The 18,092-nt window shown below is 43.2% G+C and overlaps 1 protein-coding gene across 1 annotated transcript in view; it reads right to left on the reverse strand.

The window, feature by feature from the left end:
- The window catches only part of Aldh1l2 (aldehyde dehydrogenase 1 family member L2), a 55,424-nt gene that overhangs the window by 20,182 nt on the left and 17,150 nt on the right, over window positions 1–18,092 (reverse strand). Inside the window, exons 5-15 of the mRNA XM_046429358.2 lie at window positions 16,305–16,406; window positions 16,032–16,121; window positions 14,644–14,778; window positions 13,231–13,356; window positions 12,621–12,712; window positions 9,857–10,004; window positions 7,291–7,410; window positions 6,513–6,640; window positions 4,369–4,519; window positions 1,590–1,660; window positions 1,404–1,509 (exon numbers count right to left, since the gene is read on the reverse strand). Coding sequence (XP_046285314.1) covers window positions 1,404–1,509; window positions 1,590–1,660; window positions 4,369–4,519; window positions 6,513–6,640; window positions 7,291–7,410; window positions 9,857–10,004; window positions 12,621–12,712; window positions 13,231–13,356; window positions 14,644–14,778; window positions 16,032–16,121; window positions 16,305–16,406 — 1,269 coding nt within the window. The remainder of the gene's footprint in view (window positions 1–1,403; window positions 1,510–1,589; window positions 1,661–4,368; window positions 4,520–6,512; window positions 6,641–7,290; window positions 7,411–9,856; window positions 10,005–12,620; window positions 12,713–13,230; window positions 13,357–14,643; window positions 14,779–16,031; window positions 16,122–16,304; window positions 16,407–18,092) is intronic.

The raw sequence follows: 18,092 nt of genomic DNA on the forward strand, positions 1-18,092 counted from the left end.
TGACTTTCCAGGATGCTGGCATTGTGTTCTTTGGACTCTTCACCTACCACAATCATGAATCAAATAAAACTCTAAACTTTATAAGTTACCCAATCTCAGGTATTTTGTTATAGCAACACATCAAGGATTAAACCAATGTGTAAAATACACACACACACACACACGTACATACACACACATACACACAAACACACACATGGGTATATTTGTGTATTTTATAAATATATATATAAATATACACAAATATATATACATACGCATATATATGTATTTTGTTTAAAAAATCTGTGTTTTTATGTTCAGAAACTATCTCTGGAATACCTAAGAAACAAATAAATACCATTAATAACATTTGATTGCCACTAAGGAAGGAAACTGGTTCACTGGGGAAGAGTGATGGGAGGGAGAATTCATTATTGACTTCTGTAACTCAGGGATTTTGAAAATTTTAAACATGTATCTAATTTTTTAGTGAAAAAATTTTAAATCAGTAAAACAAGATGGCTGTGTTTGAATTACCATGTAGCTATGCCAAATGAGATTATATTTTTTTAAGTTCTAAAAGAAGAAATTAGTTGATAAGTAACTGATTGTAAACTCTTCCAGAACAGACTCCAAATTTTCTCCCTGACTTATGCACCTTGGAACTGTAGCACTGTCTGTAAGTACTGTACTTAGTACATGCTCTCTGTTAAATTGTCTACTACATTTTTCTTGAAGAGCTACTGTATGTGGCAGTAATGGATGTATTTGAGAATTACCTGATTTTGTTTGTTTTTGTATCAGGGATTGAACCCTGTAGTACTCTATCACTGAGCCACATCCCCAGCTCCTTTATTTTTAATTTTGAGAAAGTTGCAAATTTGCAATTTTGCAAAGTTGCCCAGGCTGGTCTCAAATTTGTGATCCTCCTGCCTCAGCCTCCTGCGCTCCTGGGATTATAAGAATGTGCCTGGTTTACCTGATCTATTTTTAAAGTATTTCCTTGCTATCCACATATAAATATTCTTATAAAATTGCCATGATTATAGATTTTTTTACATGCTTTTCCCTCATTTTCCACATCTTTACAATATTTTGGATGATCATGTTTGCATGCCTGCATATTTTTATTTTGATGTCTCATAGTTACTTGACATAATTCTCCACTCTTTGGGCACTTGGCATTTTGCAAGTTTTGAACTGGTTTGTAACAGGGCAATGGGTTTCATTGAGCTACACCACCTTGGAAGTTCTAAATTATAGAGTCTCCATAGGATGATTAGGTGGCTGTTAAAAATGAACACTGTAAATGAAGGCACCCATGACACAGGAAAAGGCATCGCGGTATTGGATTGCGAGGCACCGTGCACAAACGTGTGTGGCTGAGCACACAGAGGGCGACTGTCCGTTGGCCCGCTCACCTGCGCGGGCTTGAGCACTAAGGTGTTGCCGGCGGCCAGGCAGGCGGCGCTCTTCCAGGCCAGCATCATGAGCGGGTAATTCCAGGGGATGATGATGGCACAGACCCTGCAGCGGGGAGATGCGACATCCTCAGCTGCCTCAGACTCACTCGCGGGAGAGTCACTCAGAGGCGCTCTGAGTCTTACCCCAGCGGCTCCTTCTTGGTGAAGGACAGGTTGCGACTTGGACGGGCCTGGTTGATGGGGATCGTGGAGCCCTGAAGAACAGAACAAGTGGGCGCTTCCTTTACCAAGGTAAAGTGGTGAATTTCATCTCAAAGAATCCATCTTCTGCCCTCCTCTCTCATTTTTCTGAGGTGATGTGAAAAGGCATTGTCAAACACATAAGAAATACGTCCCCACCCACCCAAGAGGGACGGCTGTTCATTTCTCCAAAGAACTAGGAGACACAAGAGAATGAAGGATTCTGATTAAGTCACCTCCATTTCCAACTTCAAAGCATGGCAGAGAATGTTAAGTGCCCACCCAACATCCACTCTCTCTTCTTCCTAGTAGGACCCCCAGTTAACAATGGGGACAGCACTGTGCCCAGAAAAAAATACCGAGTCTCCTGGTCAGTGGAAAATATAAGCCCAAAGCTTTAACGTAGACTGACTCAGTTACAACAAACACTCTTTTACCCTACCCTTTACTCCCACTTCCTCCTTCTTCCTGCTTAGAATGTTGCTGAAATAGTTGGCACTGCAGTGGTTATCTTGAGACCAAGAGACAGCCTTGAGGGTAGAAGGCACGTGGCAGTAAGGACGGCCTGGCAGAGATGGAAGGAGCCTGCATCTCACGTACTAGTTCTGCCTGCCTGCCTGCCTGCCTTTGGACTTCTCAAAAATGAGAGAAAAATGACCTTCTTTTGGGGGTTTTCTGTTATACACAGCCAAACTTAATCCGAAGGAGTTCACAACCTCAGTCTTTAACCGGAGCTATTCACTTGCTTTGTCAGGTAAGATCATTGCTCTCATGGATGCCAGGCAACCATCTCTTACCTGAGCCCCTTGCAGCCAGGTCTACTTCGGAATTCAGAATTTTTTGGCCTCCAGAAACAACATAGTGCACATATCCTATCTACTACCCATTGTAAGATCTACAAAACCCTCCATAATCAAACACATTCATATTTACTCAGTGAAGCATAGGAATCTTGACTCGAAGTGATACAAATAAAGATTATAAATAGACTGATCCTCCCTCGGGTCAGTGTCTGGCAGCCCTTGGGTCTGAACCAATCCAATCAATTTTCAGGTTCCAGAGCTATTTGGATTTCACATTTGAGGAGAAGAGGTGGCCCTGAAGCACTGAATGTCTGCAGGTGCACGGCCCTGGGCTGAACCATCATCAACACTTCCTTTTGGTGTAACTTCCTATGCTTCAGGCTTATCTTGTCCTATAGAAGCACTTATTTCCTATCCTTATAACTTTCAATGGATGTATCACTGCAGCCATTTTACAGACAAGGAAAGTAAGGTGCTGAGAGGTAAAATAACTTTTTAAAATTATTATTAAAGAACTGGGATTGAACCCAGGGATGCTCTACCACTGAGCCACATCCCCAGCCCCTTTTATTTTTTATTTTGAGACAGGGTCTCGCTGAGTTGCCCAAGCTGGCCTCTACCTTGGGGTCCTCCTGCCTCAGCCTCCAGAGTAGCTGGGATACAGGTGTGCACACTGTACTGGTGCTAACATAGCTTTTACACTTGGTAAATGGCAGAGTTGAGACTGGACCCGGGCCTCTCTGACTCTATGCTAATGTTGGTGGCAGCGATGCTCATAGATAAGGTGTTTCTCAGTCTCCTTAGAGACAGAGATGGCACATGGGTGACATAAGCACAAGGCACGGGGGTGGGGGGATGGTGGGTGGGAATGCTTTCTAAAGCCCCTTTCCCTTCCCCCTCCCCCTTCCTCCCAGCTGCCAGGATGCGGCTGCAGGAGAAGCTCCTGCGGAAGTTCGGTGCGTCCCTGCCGAGGGTGGTCGTGTGCTGCTCTCAGTGGTGGCCCCCCTTTTTCCTTTGTGTCTGTCCCCAGTGCTGAGACCAAGTGTAGTTGACATTCACCACCAAGCATGCCCTGTTTCTTACCATAGAATAAAAGGAAAATTAAATATTTATTATACCCTTGTTTTTACCAAAATGTTCTTGCGCTCAGTCGGCCTCCACCACCTCGTTCGCCCTTTGGCCTCTGTAGACGTCTGCGTTGGCAACCCCGCCTGACCCCAGGGTTCTCTCTAGACAACGCTCTCAGGATGCGTTTTGGCAAAGCCCAAGGAAGAGTGGGGGCTGCAGATTCAGAAAAGCCTGTGGTGGAACCTGGCCCTGCAGTTGACTTGCTGTGGGTCACAGGAAGGCACTCATCCCTCCAGCCCATTTCCTTGTCTACAGTAAGGGGACAACAGCTGTCCACTGACCTCACAGCTGTTATAACCACTGCTATGGTCTGACTGTGTCCCCCATAATTCCTGTATTAGCAACTTAATCCAAAATCCAAGTGTTGTGAGGTGGGGTCTCATGTGAGGTGCTTATATCATGGGGGCTCTGTCCTCATTCGAGGATTAATGCTGCTGTAAAAAGGGCTGATGGGAAGGGAGTCTCTCTCTCCTGCTCTTCTGCCATGTGAGGACATTGTTCCACCTCTCCAGAGGATGCAGCTACCAGGTGCCATCTTGGAACCAGAGACCAGACCTGCTGGCAACCTGAACTCAGACTTTCCAGTTCCTACAACTATGACAGAATAAATCTCCGTGCTTTATAAATGGCCCAGTCTCAGGTAAGCTGGTATAGCAGCACAAAACTGACTAAGACGGCCATGCCACATAGGTGAGAAAACCTATGGAAAAAACAGGTCTGACCCAGTACCTGGTGACAACTCATGGATGTTAGTCCCTCTTCCTTTCAGAACAAAGACCATTCATGCTTACCTGAATTTTGTCACACCAACCGGCAAAGTATCTGAACGTTTGCACAGACATTCCAATGTGAGTCTTCAGAGCCAAGGTGTAGACAGCCCCGGAGTCAAGGGCTTCGATGGTTGCTAGCTCTTCTTGGTTTTCTTCCAGTAGGTCTGCAAGTCTGCATGGCCAGTGAAAAACAGTCAATCGATGATTATTGATTGCATCCTTATTATAGATATGATATCCTAAGACTGAGATTTCTTTTTCCTCCCATAGCTTTATTGAGGTAAAACTGAAGTACAATAAAATGTACCTATTTGAAGTACGCGATTTGATCAGCTTTGACATGTATGTAACCAATACATACCATTTCCATTACTTTTTAAAAAAAATTTGAAATCATTCAGCCTGTGTTTCCTGCATTTTTTATTACATTAGAAATCAATCGCCTTAAGATATATAGAACCCCACCCCACATGTCAACTACTTCAAAATTAAATGGCACACTTACAAATATCTCAGAGGTCAACAAAGAGAGCACAAGAAAAGTAAATAAAAAATGCTTTGACTTAATAGATAATAAAAGCTTAAAATATCAGAATATCTGGGATGAAACAGTACTCAGATGAACATTTATAACTTAAAGTACTTGCATCAGAAAGAAGCTAAAATAGCAAACAAGTTATTTTCAAATTACAAAGTAGGAAGGAAGAAATAAGAGGAGGAGCAGAAATTCATGAAGTAGAGAAGAAATAATGCAGCTAAAAGTTGATAAAAACCAAACAAGTGTATTCAAGAAAAAAGCAAGATCACAAAAATTAATATCGATGGAAAGGGAGCTATCAAAATACCCCAGAAGATGCTAAAAACTTATTAAGGTAATATTACAATTCTAGGACTGAGATTTCTGAGGTGAACACAAATGGACCAGGTCTCTGCCCTTAGGAGATCAGGGTCCAGTAGTGAAGGCAGATATTAGACGATCTCATTCGTGATTTGTGCAAGAGTGACAAAGGAGACACCTAGTGCGCACAACTGGCCTGAGTGACCGAGCACCGCAGCCGGGGAAGGAGCTCAAGGACAGGAGACAGAGGGGATGAGGAGGCAGACCTCAGAGCGAGCCCACGCGCCTCGAGAACCCCACACCTGCCCAGCGCCCGCTGCTACAGAAATGTTTTCTAAACTAACTGGAGAGACATGGAGGGACTACAATCACCACAACAGAGTCCAAGGCCATCTTCTGTGTCCGCCTCCCCTGCGTGTTTCCCCTCCTTCCTGGAGTGGTTCTCCGAGCTGCTCCTTTGGGGCCACCCTAAGGTCAGGCCTGAGGTGTTCCCTCTCTAACGTTTCTCCCATGACTGGCTCCTAAGAGATCACTTAATTAAGATCAGATATTTAGCTTTAGGTGAGCAGAAAACAGAGTTGATGATAGCCTGATTCCTGCCGGCCTGCTCAGTTACTCATCTATAATGTTCTCTCCAGGCCCTGGTATTCCCTCCGTGCTCCTAATCCCTACATATCAAAGAGATTGAAATTGCATCCTTGAAGACAACAGGGTGCTGGGTATCTCCAACTGCTGCTCTCTGTCCATTCTCCACCCTCTCCATGACCTTGGAGGATGACCTTTATCGACTCCATCACCTGGCTCCTGGAGACACCTGCGGAGGCTGGCAGGCTGGAGGAGAATATGGTTGGGGATTACATTTTCAACTCCCTCTCTTGACTGGCTGTGGTTTAGCAGCTGCTCTGTCCCTCCAACTAAGACCTCTGCAGTGTGGCCTCCCGAAGAGACAGATCTTGCCAGAGTCTAGAAACAGCTCCTTCCTCTGTCCCTTCTGACCTTGGAGGAGTAGCAGCTTCCCCTGCTTCCACCTCGGCCTGGGTGCGCCATTATCCTCTGTGGGAGTCCCTTGTTCCCTTGACCTTGCCCACATCTTTGTAAAAAGTCCTTCATTCAACTTCTTTTCCCACCAGGACCCAGGCTGACGCAAGCAATGACGCAAGCAATGACACAAATGTCAGGAGCTTCCAGATTCAGGACTGATAGGATTTGAGTAACAGAAGACAGTATATAGCAGGTGCCTACCAGAACGTTTTGCACGAATTTACAAATTTCTGGCAATGCTAACCAATATCCAAAGGTGACAGACTCGCTTTTCTAAAAAACACACCTGTACATCAACCTTCCTCTTTCTCTGGCATTCATTCTTCCCCATTCGCCGTTTTCAAAGGCATCCTTTGCCGCGGCCACTGCTTTGTCAACATCCACCAAAGAGGCATAGGATACTTTGCATATTGTCTGTTTCAAGGAAAGCAAAAAACAAGGTGTGTATATATAGATATAGATATAGATATAGATGTAGATGTAGATGTAGATGTAGATATAGATAGATAGATAGATATAGATATTTGTATATATGGATTCTTGGAATTGACATTCTGTTACTAGGAAAAAGCAGAGTATCACTTATAAAATTCAAATTGATGGAAAATGAATACCTCTACGAATATGGTAAAGAAAAAGGGATCATTTGGACGTGAGAACTGTGAGCCTGAAACGTGGCGCTTCTCGTGTTGCACCTCATTATGGAAGAACACATTTAGAAATACTATATATTTCTCCTCATGCCTTAGGGAAGCTGGAATTCTTGCCACAAGTTTTCAAAGTCTGAAAAAAATTTTCCCATATATAGCTTTATGCAGAGAGGTGCCTCTGACATGCCCTTGGTCTAAATTCATAACAAATATCCACCCTATTAAAAAGGTTACTCTGGTTAACAGCAGCCGCTATCAGAGTTGACTCATTGAAAGAAACGCAGAAGTGTATTGCGTGAGGTGCCTGGAGGCAGCGTGGCAGATGAAGGGATGTCTCGAGACTGCCTTTCTGCAGCTCTTGTGGGAGCTGAATCCGTGGCTGCCTGTCCCTGTACACACCACATGATTACTCACCGACCCATCTGTTGGGTTGATGGTGTCGTAAGTCTTTCCATCGTCTGCATCGGTGAACTGTCCATTTATGAAACACTGATATGGCATTTTTACTGTCATTTCATTGACCTCCTTTGCAACCTAAGAGAGAATCATATTAATAGATCCGATGGGTTTTTGTGCTTACCACTTGATACTGAATGTCAGTAAAGAAGATAATTCACTAATGCAGCGAGAGAAGTAATCAGTGGGATTCTAGTTTCTATTGTCTACTCTCGATAAAAGACAAGAATAGGTAAGATTTAGGCCTCAAGATGCTTGGTGTGGCCTCTGAGTCAGGAAGAGCTTAACCGGTTTCCTAAGGAGGGAAGAACTCGGGAGCGGTCCCTCCTGCAGCAACACCGCCATCTAGTGGAACATCCGTGACACGCAGCCACCGCTTTCCCAGGTTGTTGCTCGCGCCTTTGTGTTAAGGTTTCCCCTGAGCGTGGTGCCATTATAAGTTCTGTTTTCTAAATTCCTCCCTGTACTCCCTAAACTCTACTCCCCGCCACTGGCTGACAAGTGAATTGGGGTTACTCAGTTAACTTGTATGAAGCTCAGTTTTTTCAAAATAAAATGGGGATAACGATAGCCGAGTCACCTGGCTAAACTGTCTTTCAAAAATGGAAAAGAATTACAATGTTTCCCAATGAAGAAAAACAGAAAATTCATTGCTGTCACAAGGTGTCCTCCAGGTAGAAATGAAAAAACTCTGGGCAGTAACTGGGATCCACATGAAGAAACAAAGATCATCAGTAAATGTAGCTACATGAGTAAATACAGAAGTCGGCATACATAGATTTTTGTTTTTACTCTTCTTGCTGATTTAAAAGACTACTGTAGGAAGCGATAATTATAAAACTGTGTCGGTGATCTTACAACGCCTGAAGATGGAACTTGTATGCAAATGTCACTGCAGATTAGGCGCGGGGACTAGCCCTACTGTGGCTGAGTTTTCCTGCACTATTGGTATTACACTGGTGTGAATCTGAATGGGATTGCTTTTAGCAAAAACTCTAATTGTAATCCTCAGGACAACCACTAAGGAAATAACTAAAAGACACAGTGAAAGAGACAACAGGGATTGAAATGGCGTGGAAGGCAAAATCTGCTTAACACAAAAGGCCGCAGTAAAGGAGGAATAAAGGAATAAAAGACGGTACCAGAAGTGGCAACAAACAAACAAACAGATAAATCAGACTTTGTCAAAATGGAAACCCGCTGTGTGTGCATCAAAGGATGCTGTCAAGAAAGTAAAAGAAGAAAGTCCATAGAACAAGAAAAAATATTTGCAAATCCATATCTGATGACGATCTAGGATCAAAAACACACAGAGGACTCTCACAACTTAACAACAAAAAGATAATCCAATCTAAAAATGCACAAAGGATTCAAACAAACATTTATCCAAGAAAATACACAAATGCCCAGTAAGTACACAAAAACATGCTCAAGATCATTAGTCACAGGGAAGGCAAATCCAAATCGCAGTGAGATCCTCACCACTCTGCCCCCCACTAGGACAGCTACAAGAGAAGACAGTAACAGCCAATGTGAGGATATGGAGAGTTGGAATTCTAGTCCTTTGCTGGAGGGATCATGAAGTGGTGTAGTTGCTTAGGAAGACAGTTGAGCAGTTTCTCAAATAGTTAAACGTAGGACAACCATATGACTCACTGATTCTTAGGTATATAACCAGAAGATTTGAAAACATGTTCACACAACAACTTATACATGAATTTTTTATAGCAGTATTATTCATCATAGCAAAAGGGGGAAGTGACCCAAATGTACTTCAACTGGTGAATGGATAAACAAATTGTAGTCTATTCATGCAGTGGAAGATTATTCGGTCAGCAAGAGGACGGAAGTAATGATGCTTGCTACAATGTGGATGGACTTTGAATACATTATGCTCAGTGACAGAAGCCAGACACAAAGGCCACAAATGGCCTGATTCTATTTATATGAAATGCTTCAAACAGGCAGATCCAGAGACAGGAAATCAGTGGTTTCCTGGGCTGGAGGAAGGAGGTGAGGGGAAGGGAGTAGACTACTGCTAATGGGTATGGTCTTTCTTTTGGGGGTGATGAAAATACTCCAAAATTAAATGGTGGTGAGGATTGAACAACTATGATGAGAATGTTCTAGAGAACACTGAAATGTATATTTCAAAAGGATGAAATGTTATGGTATCTGTATATCTCAATAAAGCCATTTTAAAGGTGACAAATATAAAGCAAATGGACAAAAAGCCCAGTAGTATTTTTTTTTTTTTTTTTTGGTACCAGGGATTGAACTCAGGGGCACTCAACCACAGAACCACATCCCCAGCCCTATTTTGTATTTTATTTAGAGACAGGGTCTCACTGAGTTGCTTAGTGCCTCACTGTTGCTAAGGCTGGCTTTGAACTCACGATCCTCCTACCTTAGCCTCCCAAGCCTCTGGGATTACAGGCGTGGGCCCCTGCACCTGGCTCCTGCATTCTTTTTTTAGCATACGCATCTAAATGAGGTAGAGTGGAATCATGGAGGGAAGGCTTACATAATCCACCACAAGCTCCTCTTCTTGGTCTTCTCCTCGTAACTTCCTCACAACCTTCTGGATGAAGTCTTCGAACCTGGTGGCCATGTAGACATCTTCGTTCTGTAACTGAAGGCCACCGCATTTCTGTCTGATCTCTTCAACCAGCCTGAAGGTTAAGAACCAGCTCTTGTTAGTCACATTTTCAAAAGAGTTTTGGGGAAATGTATTCCTCACATCTGTCAAGTTGATTTTTTTCTTTATTTTTATTTTATGATTATTATTTTTGGAACTGGAGATTGAACCCAGGGGTGATTAACCACTGAGCTACATTCCCAGCCCTTTACATATTTTATTTTTTGAGACAGGGTCCTGCTAAGTTGCTTAGGGCCTCACTAAGTTGCTGAGCTGGCCTTGAACTTGCACTCCTCCTGTCTCAGCCTCCTGAGCTGCTGGGATAACAGGCATGCTTTACCACACCTGGCCTGTCAATTGTTTGTTTGTTTGTTTTAAAGAGAGAGAGAGAGAGAGAGAGAGAGAGAGAGAGAGAGAGAGAGAGAGAATTTTTTTTTTATGTTTATTTTTTAGTTCTCGGCGGACACAACATCATTGTTTGTATGTGGTGCTGAGGATCGAACCCGGGCCGCACGCATGCCAGGCGAGCGCGCTACCGCTTGAGCCACATCCCCAGCCCCCTGTCAATTGTTTTGAAGTGACACTTCTGTCACATGCCTACTCCTGTCCTAGGAGATCTTTTGTGATAATAATCACAGAGGTTGCTAAGACTAGGGGCAAGAAAATTAAAAGTTTGTCTTAAAGGACAGTAACATTTTTTTAAACTTTACCCATGACTGAAAATAAATGAAAGCAAAAATATTTTACTCACTTAAAGTCCGTTAACTTTCCTTTCAAATGAATTCAAAGAATAAGTAAGAAAAAAAGGCAATTCTCCAACTATAAAGATCATGAGAAATGAAAATCAATATTATAGAATATTTTATCTAGATTATGCACAAGACCAAAACAGTCATTTATTCGTTTTACATGTTTAACATAGGGACTAACCACATGGTGGGTCAATATAATTTTGTTGAAGCCCCTCTTCAATCCTTTGATTTCCGACTAATTTGTTGAATCACAGCTGTTCCCTAACAGCTCTTGGATGGTAATGGTGTACTGGGTTAAGTGTAGAAAGCCAGCAGAGTTCTTGTTCAATTATTGATTCTCTAAGAAATGAGGTGCCTTGGCTTTCAATGTAATGATATCAGATGGCATTATCAAGATGTTAATATCAGATCATTATGGTAAGTCAGGCACTCAAACAGGAAATGAATAATTCCTGCAGGCATCTAGATAGCAAAAAAAAAATTAGTATTAAGAATACACTATTGAAATCTTTATTAAGCTAGTTAGAAGTTTCTAGAAATTTATAAATCATTGCTGAGAAATCTATAATTTGAGGAATCAAAACTCTTGACTTTTGATAATGCTTTATGCTCTTAAAATGATTATTTTTGGTTGCAGGAATCAATGATCCATGAATGAAGGGACTTGGTCTAGTTTGCACCTTTATCCCCAACTGTCCTGATATGTAGTAAGTATTCAGTCAGTTTTGTTAAATTAACAAGGGAATAAATTAACAAATAGAATATCCAAGAATAAATGCTTTGGAGCTGGGCACAGTGGTGCATACCTATAATCCCTGCAACTGGGAGGCTGAGGCAGGGGGATCACAAGTTCAAAGCCAGCCTCAGCAATTTAGGGAAACCCTGTCATACACACACACACACAAAGGTGGGGATGCTGGGGATATGGCTCAGCAGTTAAGCGTCCTGGGTTCTGCTCCGGTACCAGAGCTGGGGGATGGGACGGTAGAATAACGCTTTGTAGATACGAAGGATCATATCATGAGGAGGACAGTTCTTTACCTTGTTTAGTTAGTGAATGACCACAGTGTGCCTGGTATCAAAACACCCTTAGCTTCTGTTCTCTGCTCTCACCATCAAAGGACGGCCCGGCCCTGGTTAGTTAGCAGCGTCTCATTATCCCAGTTACTCAGGGAAAAAAAGCCTCTGCTAAGACCACGAGGATCCTGGCACTTGCATTACCACAGCGAGGCTGTGACTCCAGCCCTTTCCGCTCACTGTAAACCTGTGCAGAGACACTCTGACTAATGGCAGCCCGATAACCCTCATTCTAGATCTTTCTACTTGGGTAATTTGGGGGATGTGAGAAAATGATTTTGGGGCAAGTGTAATCAATGTCGGGTGTCCTTCTGGGTCAGGCTGCACAGAAAAACCCCCGCTTAGCGTTCTCACCCAGAGCTCAACTGCAATGTCATGCTGGAGGAAAATCAGCTGAGGAGTGCAGAGACGACTTTTAGAAGTAGCAAACAGTTAGAAGGATTGGTTGTCTAGGTACAAAGGAGGGATGAAAACAACTCTGGGGGCTGGGGCTGGGGCTCAGTGGTAGCGCGCTTGCCTAGCATGCATGAGGCACTGGGTTCGATCCTCAGCACCACTTAAAAATAAAGATATGGTGTCCACTTAAAACTAAAAAATAAATATTAAAGAAAAAAAGAAAACAACTCTGGTTAGCCACGAAGAGAAGTAAAGATATAGATATAGGTGTCTGTCCTGGAAACCACGACAAGAAAATGAAGAGATATGCAATTGACAGATCTGAAAAGGGTGATGACATCCAGAACTAAGGACTGGGACTCGATTTTCAAAGTCAAAGTCAGAATCCCTCGTGGAGGCCTGTGCGTTAGCAGGGGTGGTTCTACCTGACAACGTCCATTGATCTTGCTCCAGATTTAAAGAAGTCCGTGGAGTTTTCAATAACAGGGATGTTGCTTAAAATTCCAGCCCAGATGACCTGCACAGAAAGGGAAACCTTTGCCAGTGGGACACATGTAGAACCACGTAGCAGAGACAGGCCAGCTCTTATAGCCTGTCTCCTCTTCATCTTGCATTACAGCTCGACGACCTTTCCCAGCATCCCTTCAGTGAGATGCAGCCATGGAGTGTGAGTGGAAGTGACCCACACGCCCTGGTCTTGGCCATGGAAAACCTGCTCCATGCAGGACTGTGCTTTATCACCCTTCTGGCTACAGGGAATAGAAATGACCTTGAAAACAACTCTGGGGGCTGGGGCTCCACTCCCTGCCTTTGTCCCTGCTTCACCCCTGCCCTCCAAGCCAACCTAAAACTGCCTTGAAAATTTGCATACACTATGTTCAAGCATTATTAATTTTGGAGTCAATTTCCTATTGCAACTTATATAAAAATAGGAAATAAACCTTCAACCCCACAACTTGGAGGACAATGATACCAGTGATGAATATGCTACATCTTTCCAAGGTAAGAGTAATCGGAAGGACATCACGTGCTCACCTTGATGGTCTCTGCCACCTTCATCTCTTCAGCCGTAAGTTCTACCACTGATGTCTCACCTCTTGAAAAGTACTGGGAGGCAGGAATCATTTTTCCATCTTCAAACTGCAAGCTTTTCACCATCAGCTAAAATAGCAGCAAAGCAAGCATAAAAATTGAGGATTGAGATGGTCCAAAAGTGAGCGTGGTGGAATCTAATTTATTATATGGTTATAAAGACCAGCCTATTTGGAAAATAAAAAAATGTAGGTTAAAAAAATACTCTCCACATGTGCAAAAGAATTGATAAGGCACTTTAATAGTTGCATCAGGAAGGATAAACTCAAGTCTAGAGCAGATACATCTCAAAGTGGATAGGAAGACCAGGAAAAATGGACATTTAACTGTAGGTATTGGACTGAATCTACTATAGCAACAAGGGGCACTGTCACTAACTACACGTCTGCTGCTATCCTCGTGTGAACCCTCGCTCTGTTTCTTGCACAGTGTATATGAGCTGAAATATCTTATTTAATCTCAGAAATTCTAATGGAGGCAGATGCCATTATTATGATGCAGAAATGGAGGCTCATTTTATGGATGCAGAAATGGAGGCTCAATATGGTTGATTCATTTGCCCAGTGCCACCCAGATAGTAAGTAACAGAGCTGATATTAGGACCCGGAACTAGCTAGATGCTAAAGTCTACCATCTTTTTAAAAAAATTTTTTTAGTTGTAGTTGGACACAATATCTTTATTTTATTTTTATGTGGTGCTGAGGATCGAACCCAGGGCCTCGCATGTGCTATGCAAGCACTCTACCACTGAGCCACAATCCCAGCCCTAAAGTCTACCATCTTAACAAATGATTTGTCCCCAGTAACTGGGAAACGTCTTTACGCTACAAATTCCCTTTCACACTGTTCATTGGGAAGCGCCCAAGAGCACACTGAGGCCCAGAGCCACACTTCTGAGCACGGCAGGGTGGGTGGTGCCTGGCTAGTGAGCAATGGCAGTGCACATCAGGAGAGGGCCACATGCATCTTGATGGATCTTCCCAGAGTGGGTAGTGGGAGGCAAACAGGTGGATTCCCCTCTGCTTTCTAGAAAAAGAACATGAGTTGTGGAGGGGAGACCCATCTCACCCAAGACCAGAGAGTGGTAGAACAGGAGTTCAAACCCCTGACTCTTAGGGTCCAAGGTCTTCTCCTGTATCACAAAACAGACTGCAGGTTCTGGGGCAGGTTCATCCTGAAGATCCTGTCTTCAAGGGGGCACAGAGAGGCAGCTCCTCACCAGAGGAGAATGGTTCAGATATCCTGAGCTTCCCACACCCAGTGCAAAGCCAGATGACCCTGTAAAAGCTATTCCCTTTATAGCTAGGGTTAGAGAAGGAAATTGATATTTCACAGGTGACCATGCTGAACACTCACAGCTTTTCCATCGTTACCAAAAAGAACAAGTCCATTTTTGGTAACAAGGCTAGGCTTCTTGGCACCTTTAATTTCCAGCGGTTCTCCGGGAGGCACAGAGCTACTCAGTAATGATGAGCCATAGAAAGTGACCATCTAAGAAAGAGATCAAAAGCAGACTGTAAAATCAGGAAGTAAAAGGCATTCATAGGGGTGTGTGCAAGCATTGCTCTTTGCAGAAATGCTGGAGTTTGAATTATCATCTATAATAAAAGTGAGACATAATTACATTATACATTTTGTATCTGTAATAATATGTGAGAAGACTGTATCAAGCATCAGTATAAATGGGCACCAAGCAAGAAAACATTCTGCATAAACTAGGTGTGGGGGCACAGGCCTGTAATTCCGGAGACATGGGAGGCTGAGGCAGGAAGATTGCAAGTTCGAGGCCAGCCTCAGCAACTTAGCCAGGGCCTGTCTCAAAATAAAATAAAAAGGGCTGGGGATGTAGCCCAGTGGTAGAGCACCTCTGGGTTATATCCTAACACACACACACACACACACACACACACACACACCACAGTTGAACAGTTTAAAACTTGCCCCACATCCAGGTGACACAAGTAAGCATTCTCCATGTATTGAAATTGATACAAAGATGAGCCTCTGTAGCCTGAAGGTAGGGGTTACAGATGGAAGTGCTGGGGGAGGGTGTCAGGGAGGGGACAGACAGACTCCCAAAATGCAGGGCAGGAAGTGATGGGAAGTGCAGGGTGCTTTGGGGTCAGTTCATGGAAATAAGGCTAGATCCAGACTGCAGCCAAGAGCAACTGACTCAACTGATTGGTTATTATGAGTCTGTGACTATTGGCTGGCATTTCTTGAGCTAAAATAACATTGACTGACTACTCTGTACCAGGGACTGAGTGCTTACATGAACTAACATGGATTGACTCATGTAATCTTCACAAAACCTCATAACCTACAGGGAGGCAGATTTATTAATCCCATTGTACAGATCTTCCTGTTAAAGGAGGTGGACTCCTCGGCCTCTGGGACCTCACCTCTTTGTCTTGCTCTCTCCCTGGTTAACTCATCTCCAAGTTCTAGCAAAGCAACCAGCTTTTCTAGGAAGCGCTTCCCAACATACCGGAGTCTGAATCTCAGCTACAGCATTTATCTGACAGCAGCGTCAGTGTTTATTCACTTCTCTGCTTTCTCCACAAAACCGCAGCCTCCGGAGGAGCAGGGGCTGTGCCTACAATAAATGCCAACTACACGCTGAATAAAGAGGAGAAGAGAAATCACAGATCGGCTCATGCCCAAGGGAAGAACCAGGGGAAGCCTAGACTTCTTCGTAGTACCTCTGATGAAGGTTATGAGGGACAATAGAGTCCAAAACATACCTGTCCATGTATTTCTGACCAGGCTCCAGGGACTTTATCATGACCTCGAATCCAGTTATGTAAAACTTCAGCAGACTGATCCCAAGAAATCTGAGAAAGCACAAACACAGCCTGTGAGTCTCACAGGCAACAGAAACATTTCTCCCCGTCGCTGGTAGGATTGGGATGGGCTGGCTCCAAGGTCTACCTTTTTGCCAGGAAATAGTACCCTGGGAACTTCCAAAGGGAGAGGGCCAGGAACTTTGAGATGTATTCTCAAGCTGATCTAAGTACCTCAGCATTTTCCTTTTTTTGGATGCCTTCATATGTTGCCCCCTCCTTTGGCTGAGGAACTCGAGGCGCTTTTCCGTCTGCTATGAGTTGGACAGCTTCTACCTAAAGCCAGAAACATCAGCTGTGTTACAGTCCAGTGATCCACAACAGCGTGGTCTGTTTAACTGAAGTCTGTGCAGAACAGAATCACTACATATGTATCTGTTCCGAGAGTCAGACTGTGATGATGACTGCTATTTCTTCAGATTCATCTATTGTGCCAAGCACATCAAATGGGCATGATTGCATGTAAAATATCCCTTGCAAACATCACACAAATTCCACAAAATGGATATTGTTATTCCTGTTTTATGGATGAGGAAATTGTGGTTCAAGGCAGAGCTGAATAACTAGCTTAACAGCACAGAGATGGCTTCTAGGTGTCAGAAGTGGGATTTGCATTCAGGTGTGTCCATTGCCAATTACCAAGCCTGCACTCAAAAATGACTCCCGGGGCTGGGTTGTGGCTCAGTGGTAGAGAGCTTGCCTAGCATGTGTGAGGCACTGGTTTTGATTCTCAGCACCAAATTTCAATAAATAAAAATAAAGGTCCATTGACAACTAAAAAAAATTAATAAAAAAAATTTACTCCTGTCTAGAGCTGAAGGTATAGCCAGTGGTCCATCATGTGCTAGCACATGGAAAGTCCTGGGTTCAAGTCCCAACTTTCACACACACACACACACACACACACACACACACAGACTCCTTGTTTAAACAAACTTCAATTCCCTCCTTGGTGATTCAATGTATTTCAGGAATATAATTATAGAGTAAGTCATTGTGGGTTATTGTACTCATCAGGATGATTCTAGAAAATGTAATAAATGAATTCATGTAATCCATGAATTCAACTTGCTTTCTAGCTTACTATTCCTGGAATTTAAAAAGTTAAATCTGTCCATGAGTTTGATTGCCTTTGGAATGTGTCTTTCATTCTCCCTTTGGCATTTTTATAATTGCCCTGAGTCGAGAGCGCGCCCCTTCACTCGAGACCTATATGTGCCCATGTTCTCAGATCTCTCTCTCTAAGGATTCACAGCTGCTGAACAACCTGCCCAAGAACACATGGAGGAAGCCATCTGTGAACAGAGCCAAGTTTATGGCACCTCAGATATAGTATCTGGGCTTGTGCAAATGTCACCTGAACACACATAATACTATTTGATCGTAATTACCACTTCTGAACACCTGCTATGTGCCAGGTACTTTACACAGATAATGTTATTTAATTTTCACATCAATCCTATGAGTCAGGCAGTGTTATCCACATCTTATAAATGAGGGGATCAAGACTAAAGAGGTTATAGTGACTTGCTTAATGTCACACAACAGTGTCATTCTACAAGTGGTAGATTGTGAATTTGAAAACAGGTCTTTCTGATGCCAAAGCCCTACTCTAAATCATTAGGTGATACAAATGAAGCATTGCTCCCCTTCCTCCTAAATCAGTGGCTACTACTTTATATAATCTTGCTACTTCTACGATGAAACTCTGGAAAAATTAAATGAAATGAAAATTATTTGCTCATTCTCTCAATGGTTTTTCCAGCTCATATTTTTATTTCATGATATACAGGCATTGGGTTTTTACCCAGAGAACAACTGAATAAATAAGGTAACCCTAAATTCCCCCCTTTATACAGACTAACTCAAAATACATTTAAAGGAGGTTGTTATGCCTTGGATCTTAAATATCCCCCAAAGGCTCCTGTGTTGGAGGCTCAGTCCCCTGCTAATGGCACAGTT

The sequence above is a fragment of the Marmota monax genome, unplaced genomic scaffold (assembly GCF_021218885.2).
Source record: "Marmota monax isolate L192 unplaced genomic scaffold, Marmota_monax_Labrador192_F-V1.1 WCK01_AAM20220418_F8-fsc00051, whole genome shotgun sequence".
In the NCBI taxonomy this organism is placed as follows: Eukaryota; Metazoa; Chordata; class Mammalia; order Rodentia; family Sciuridae; genus Marmota; species Marmota monax.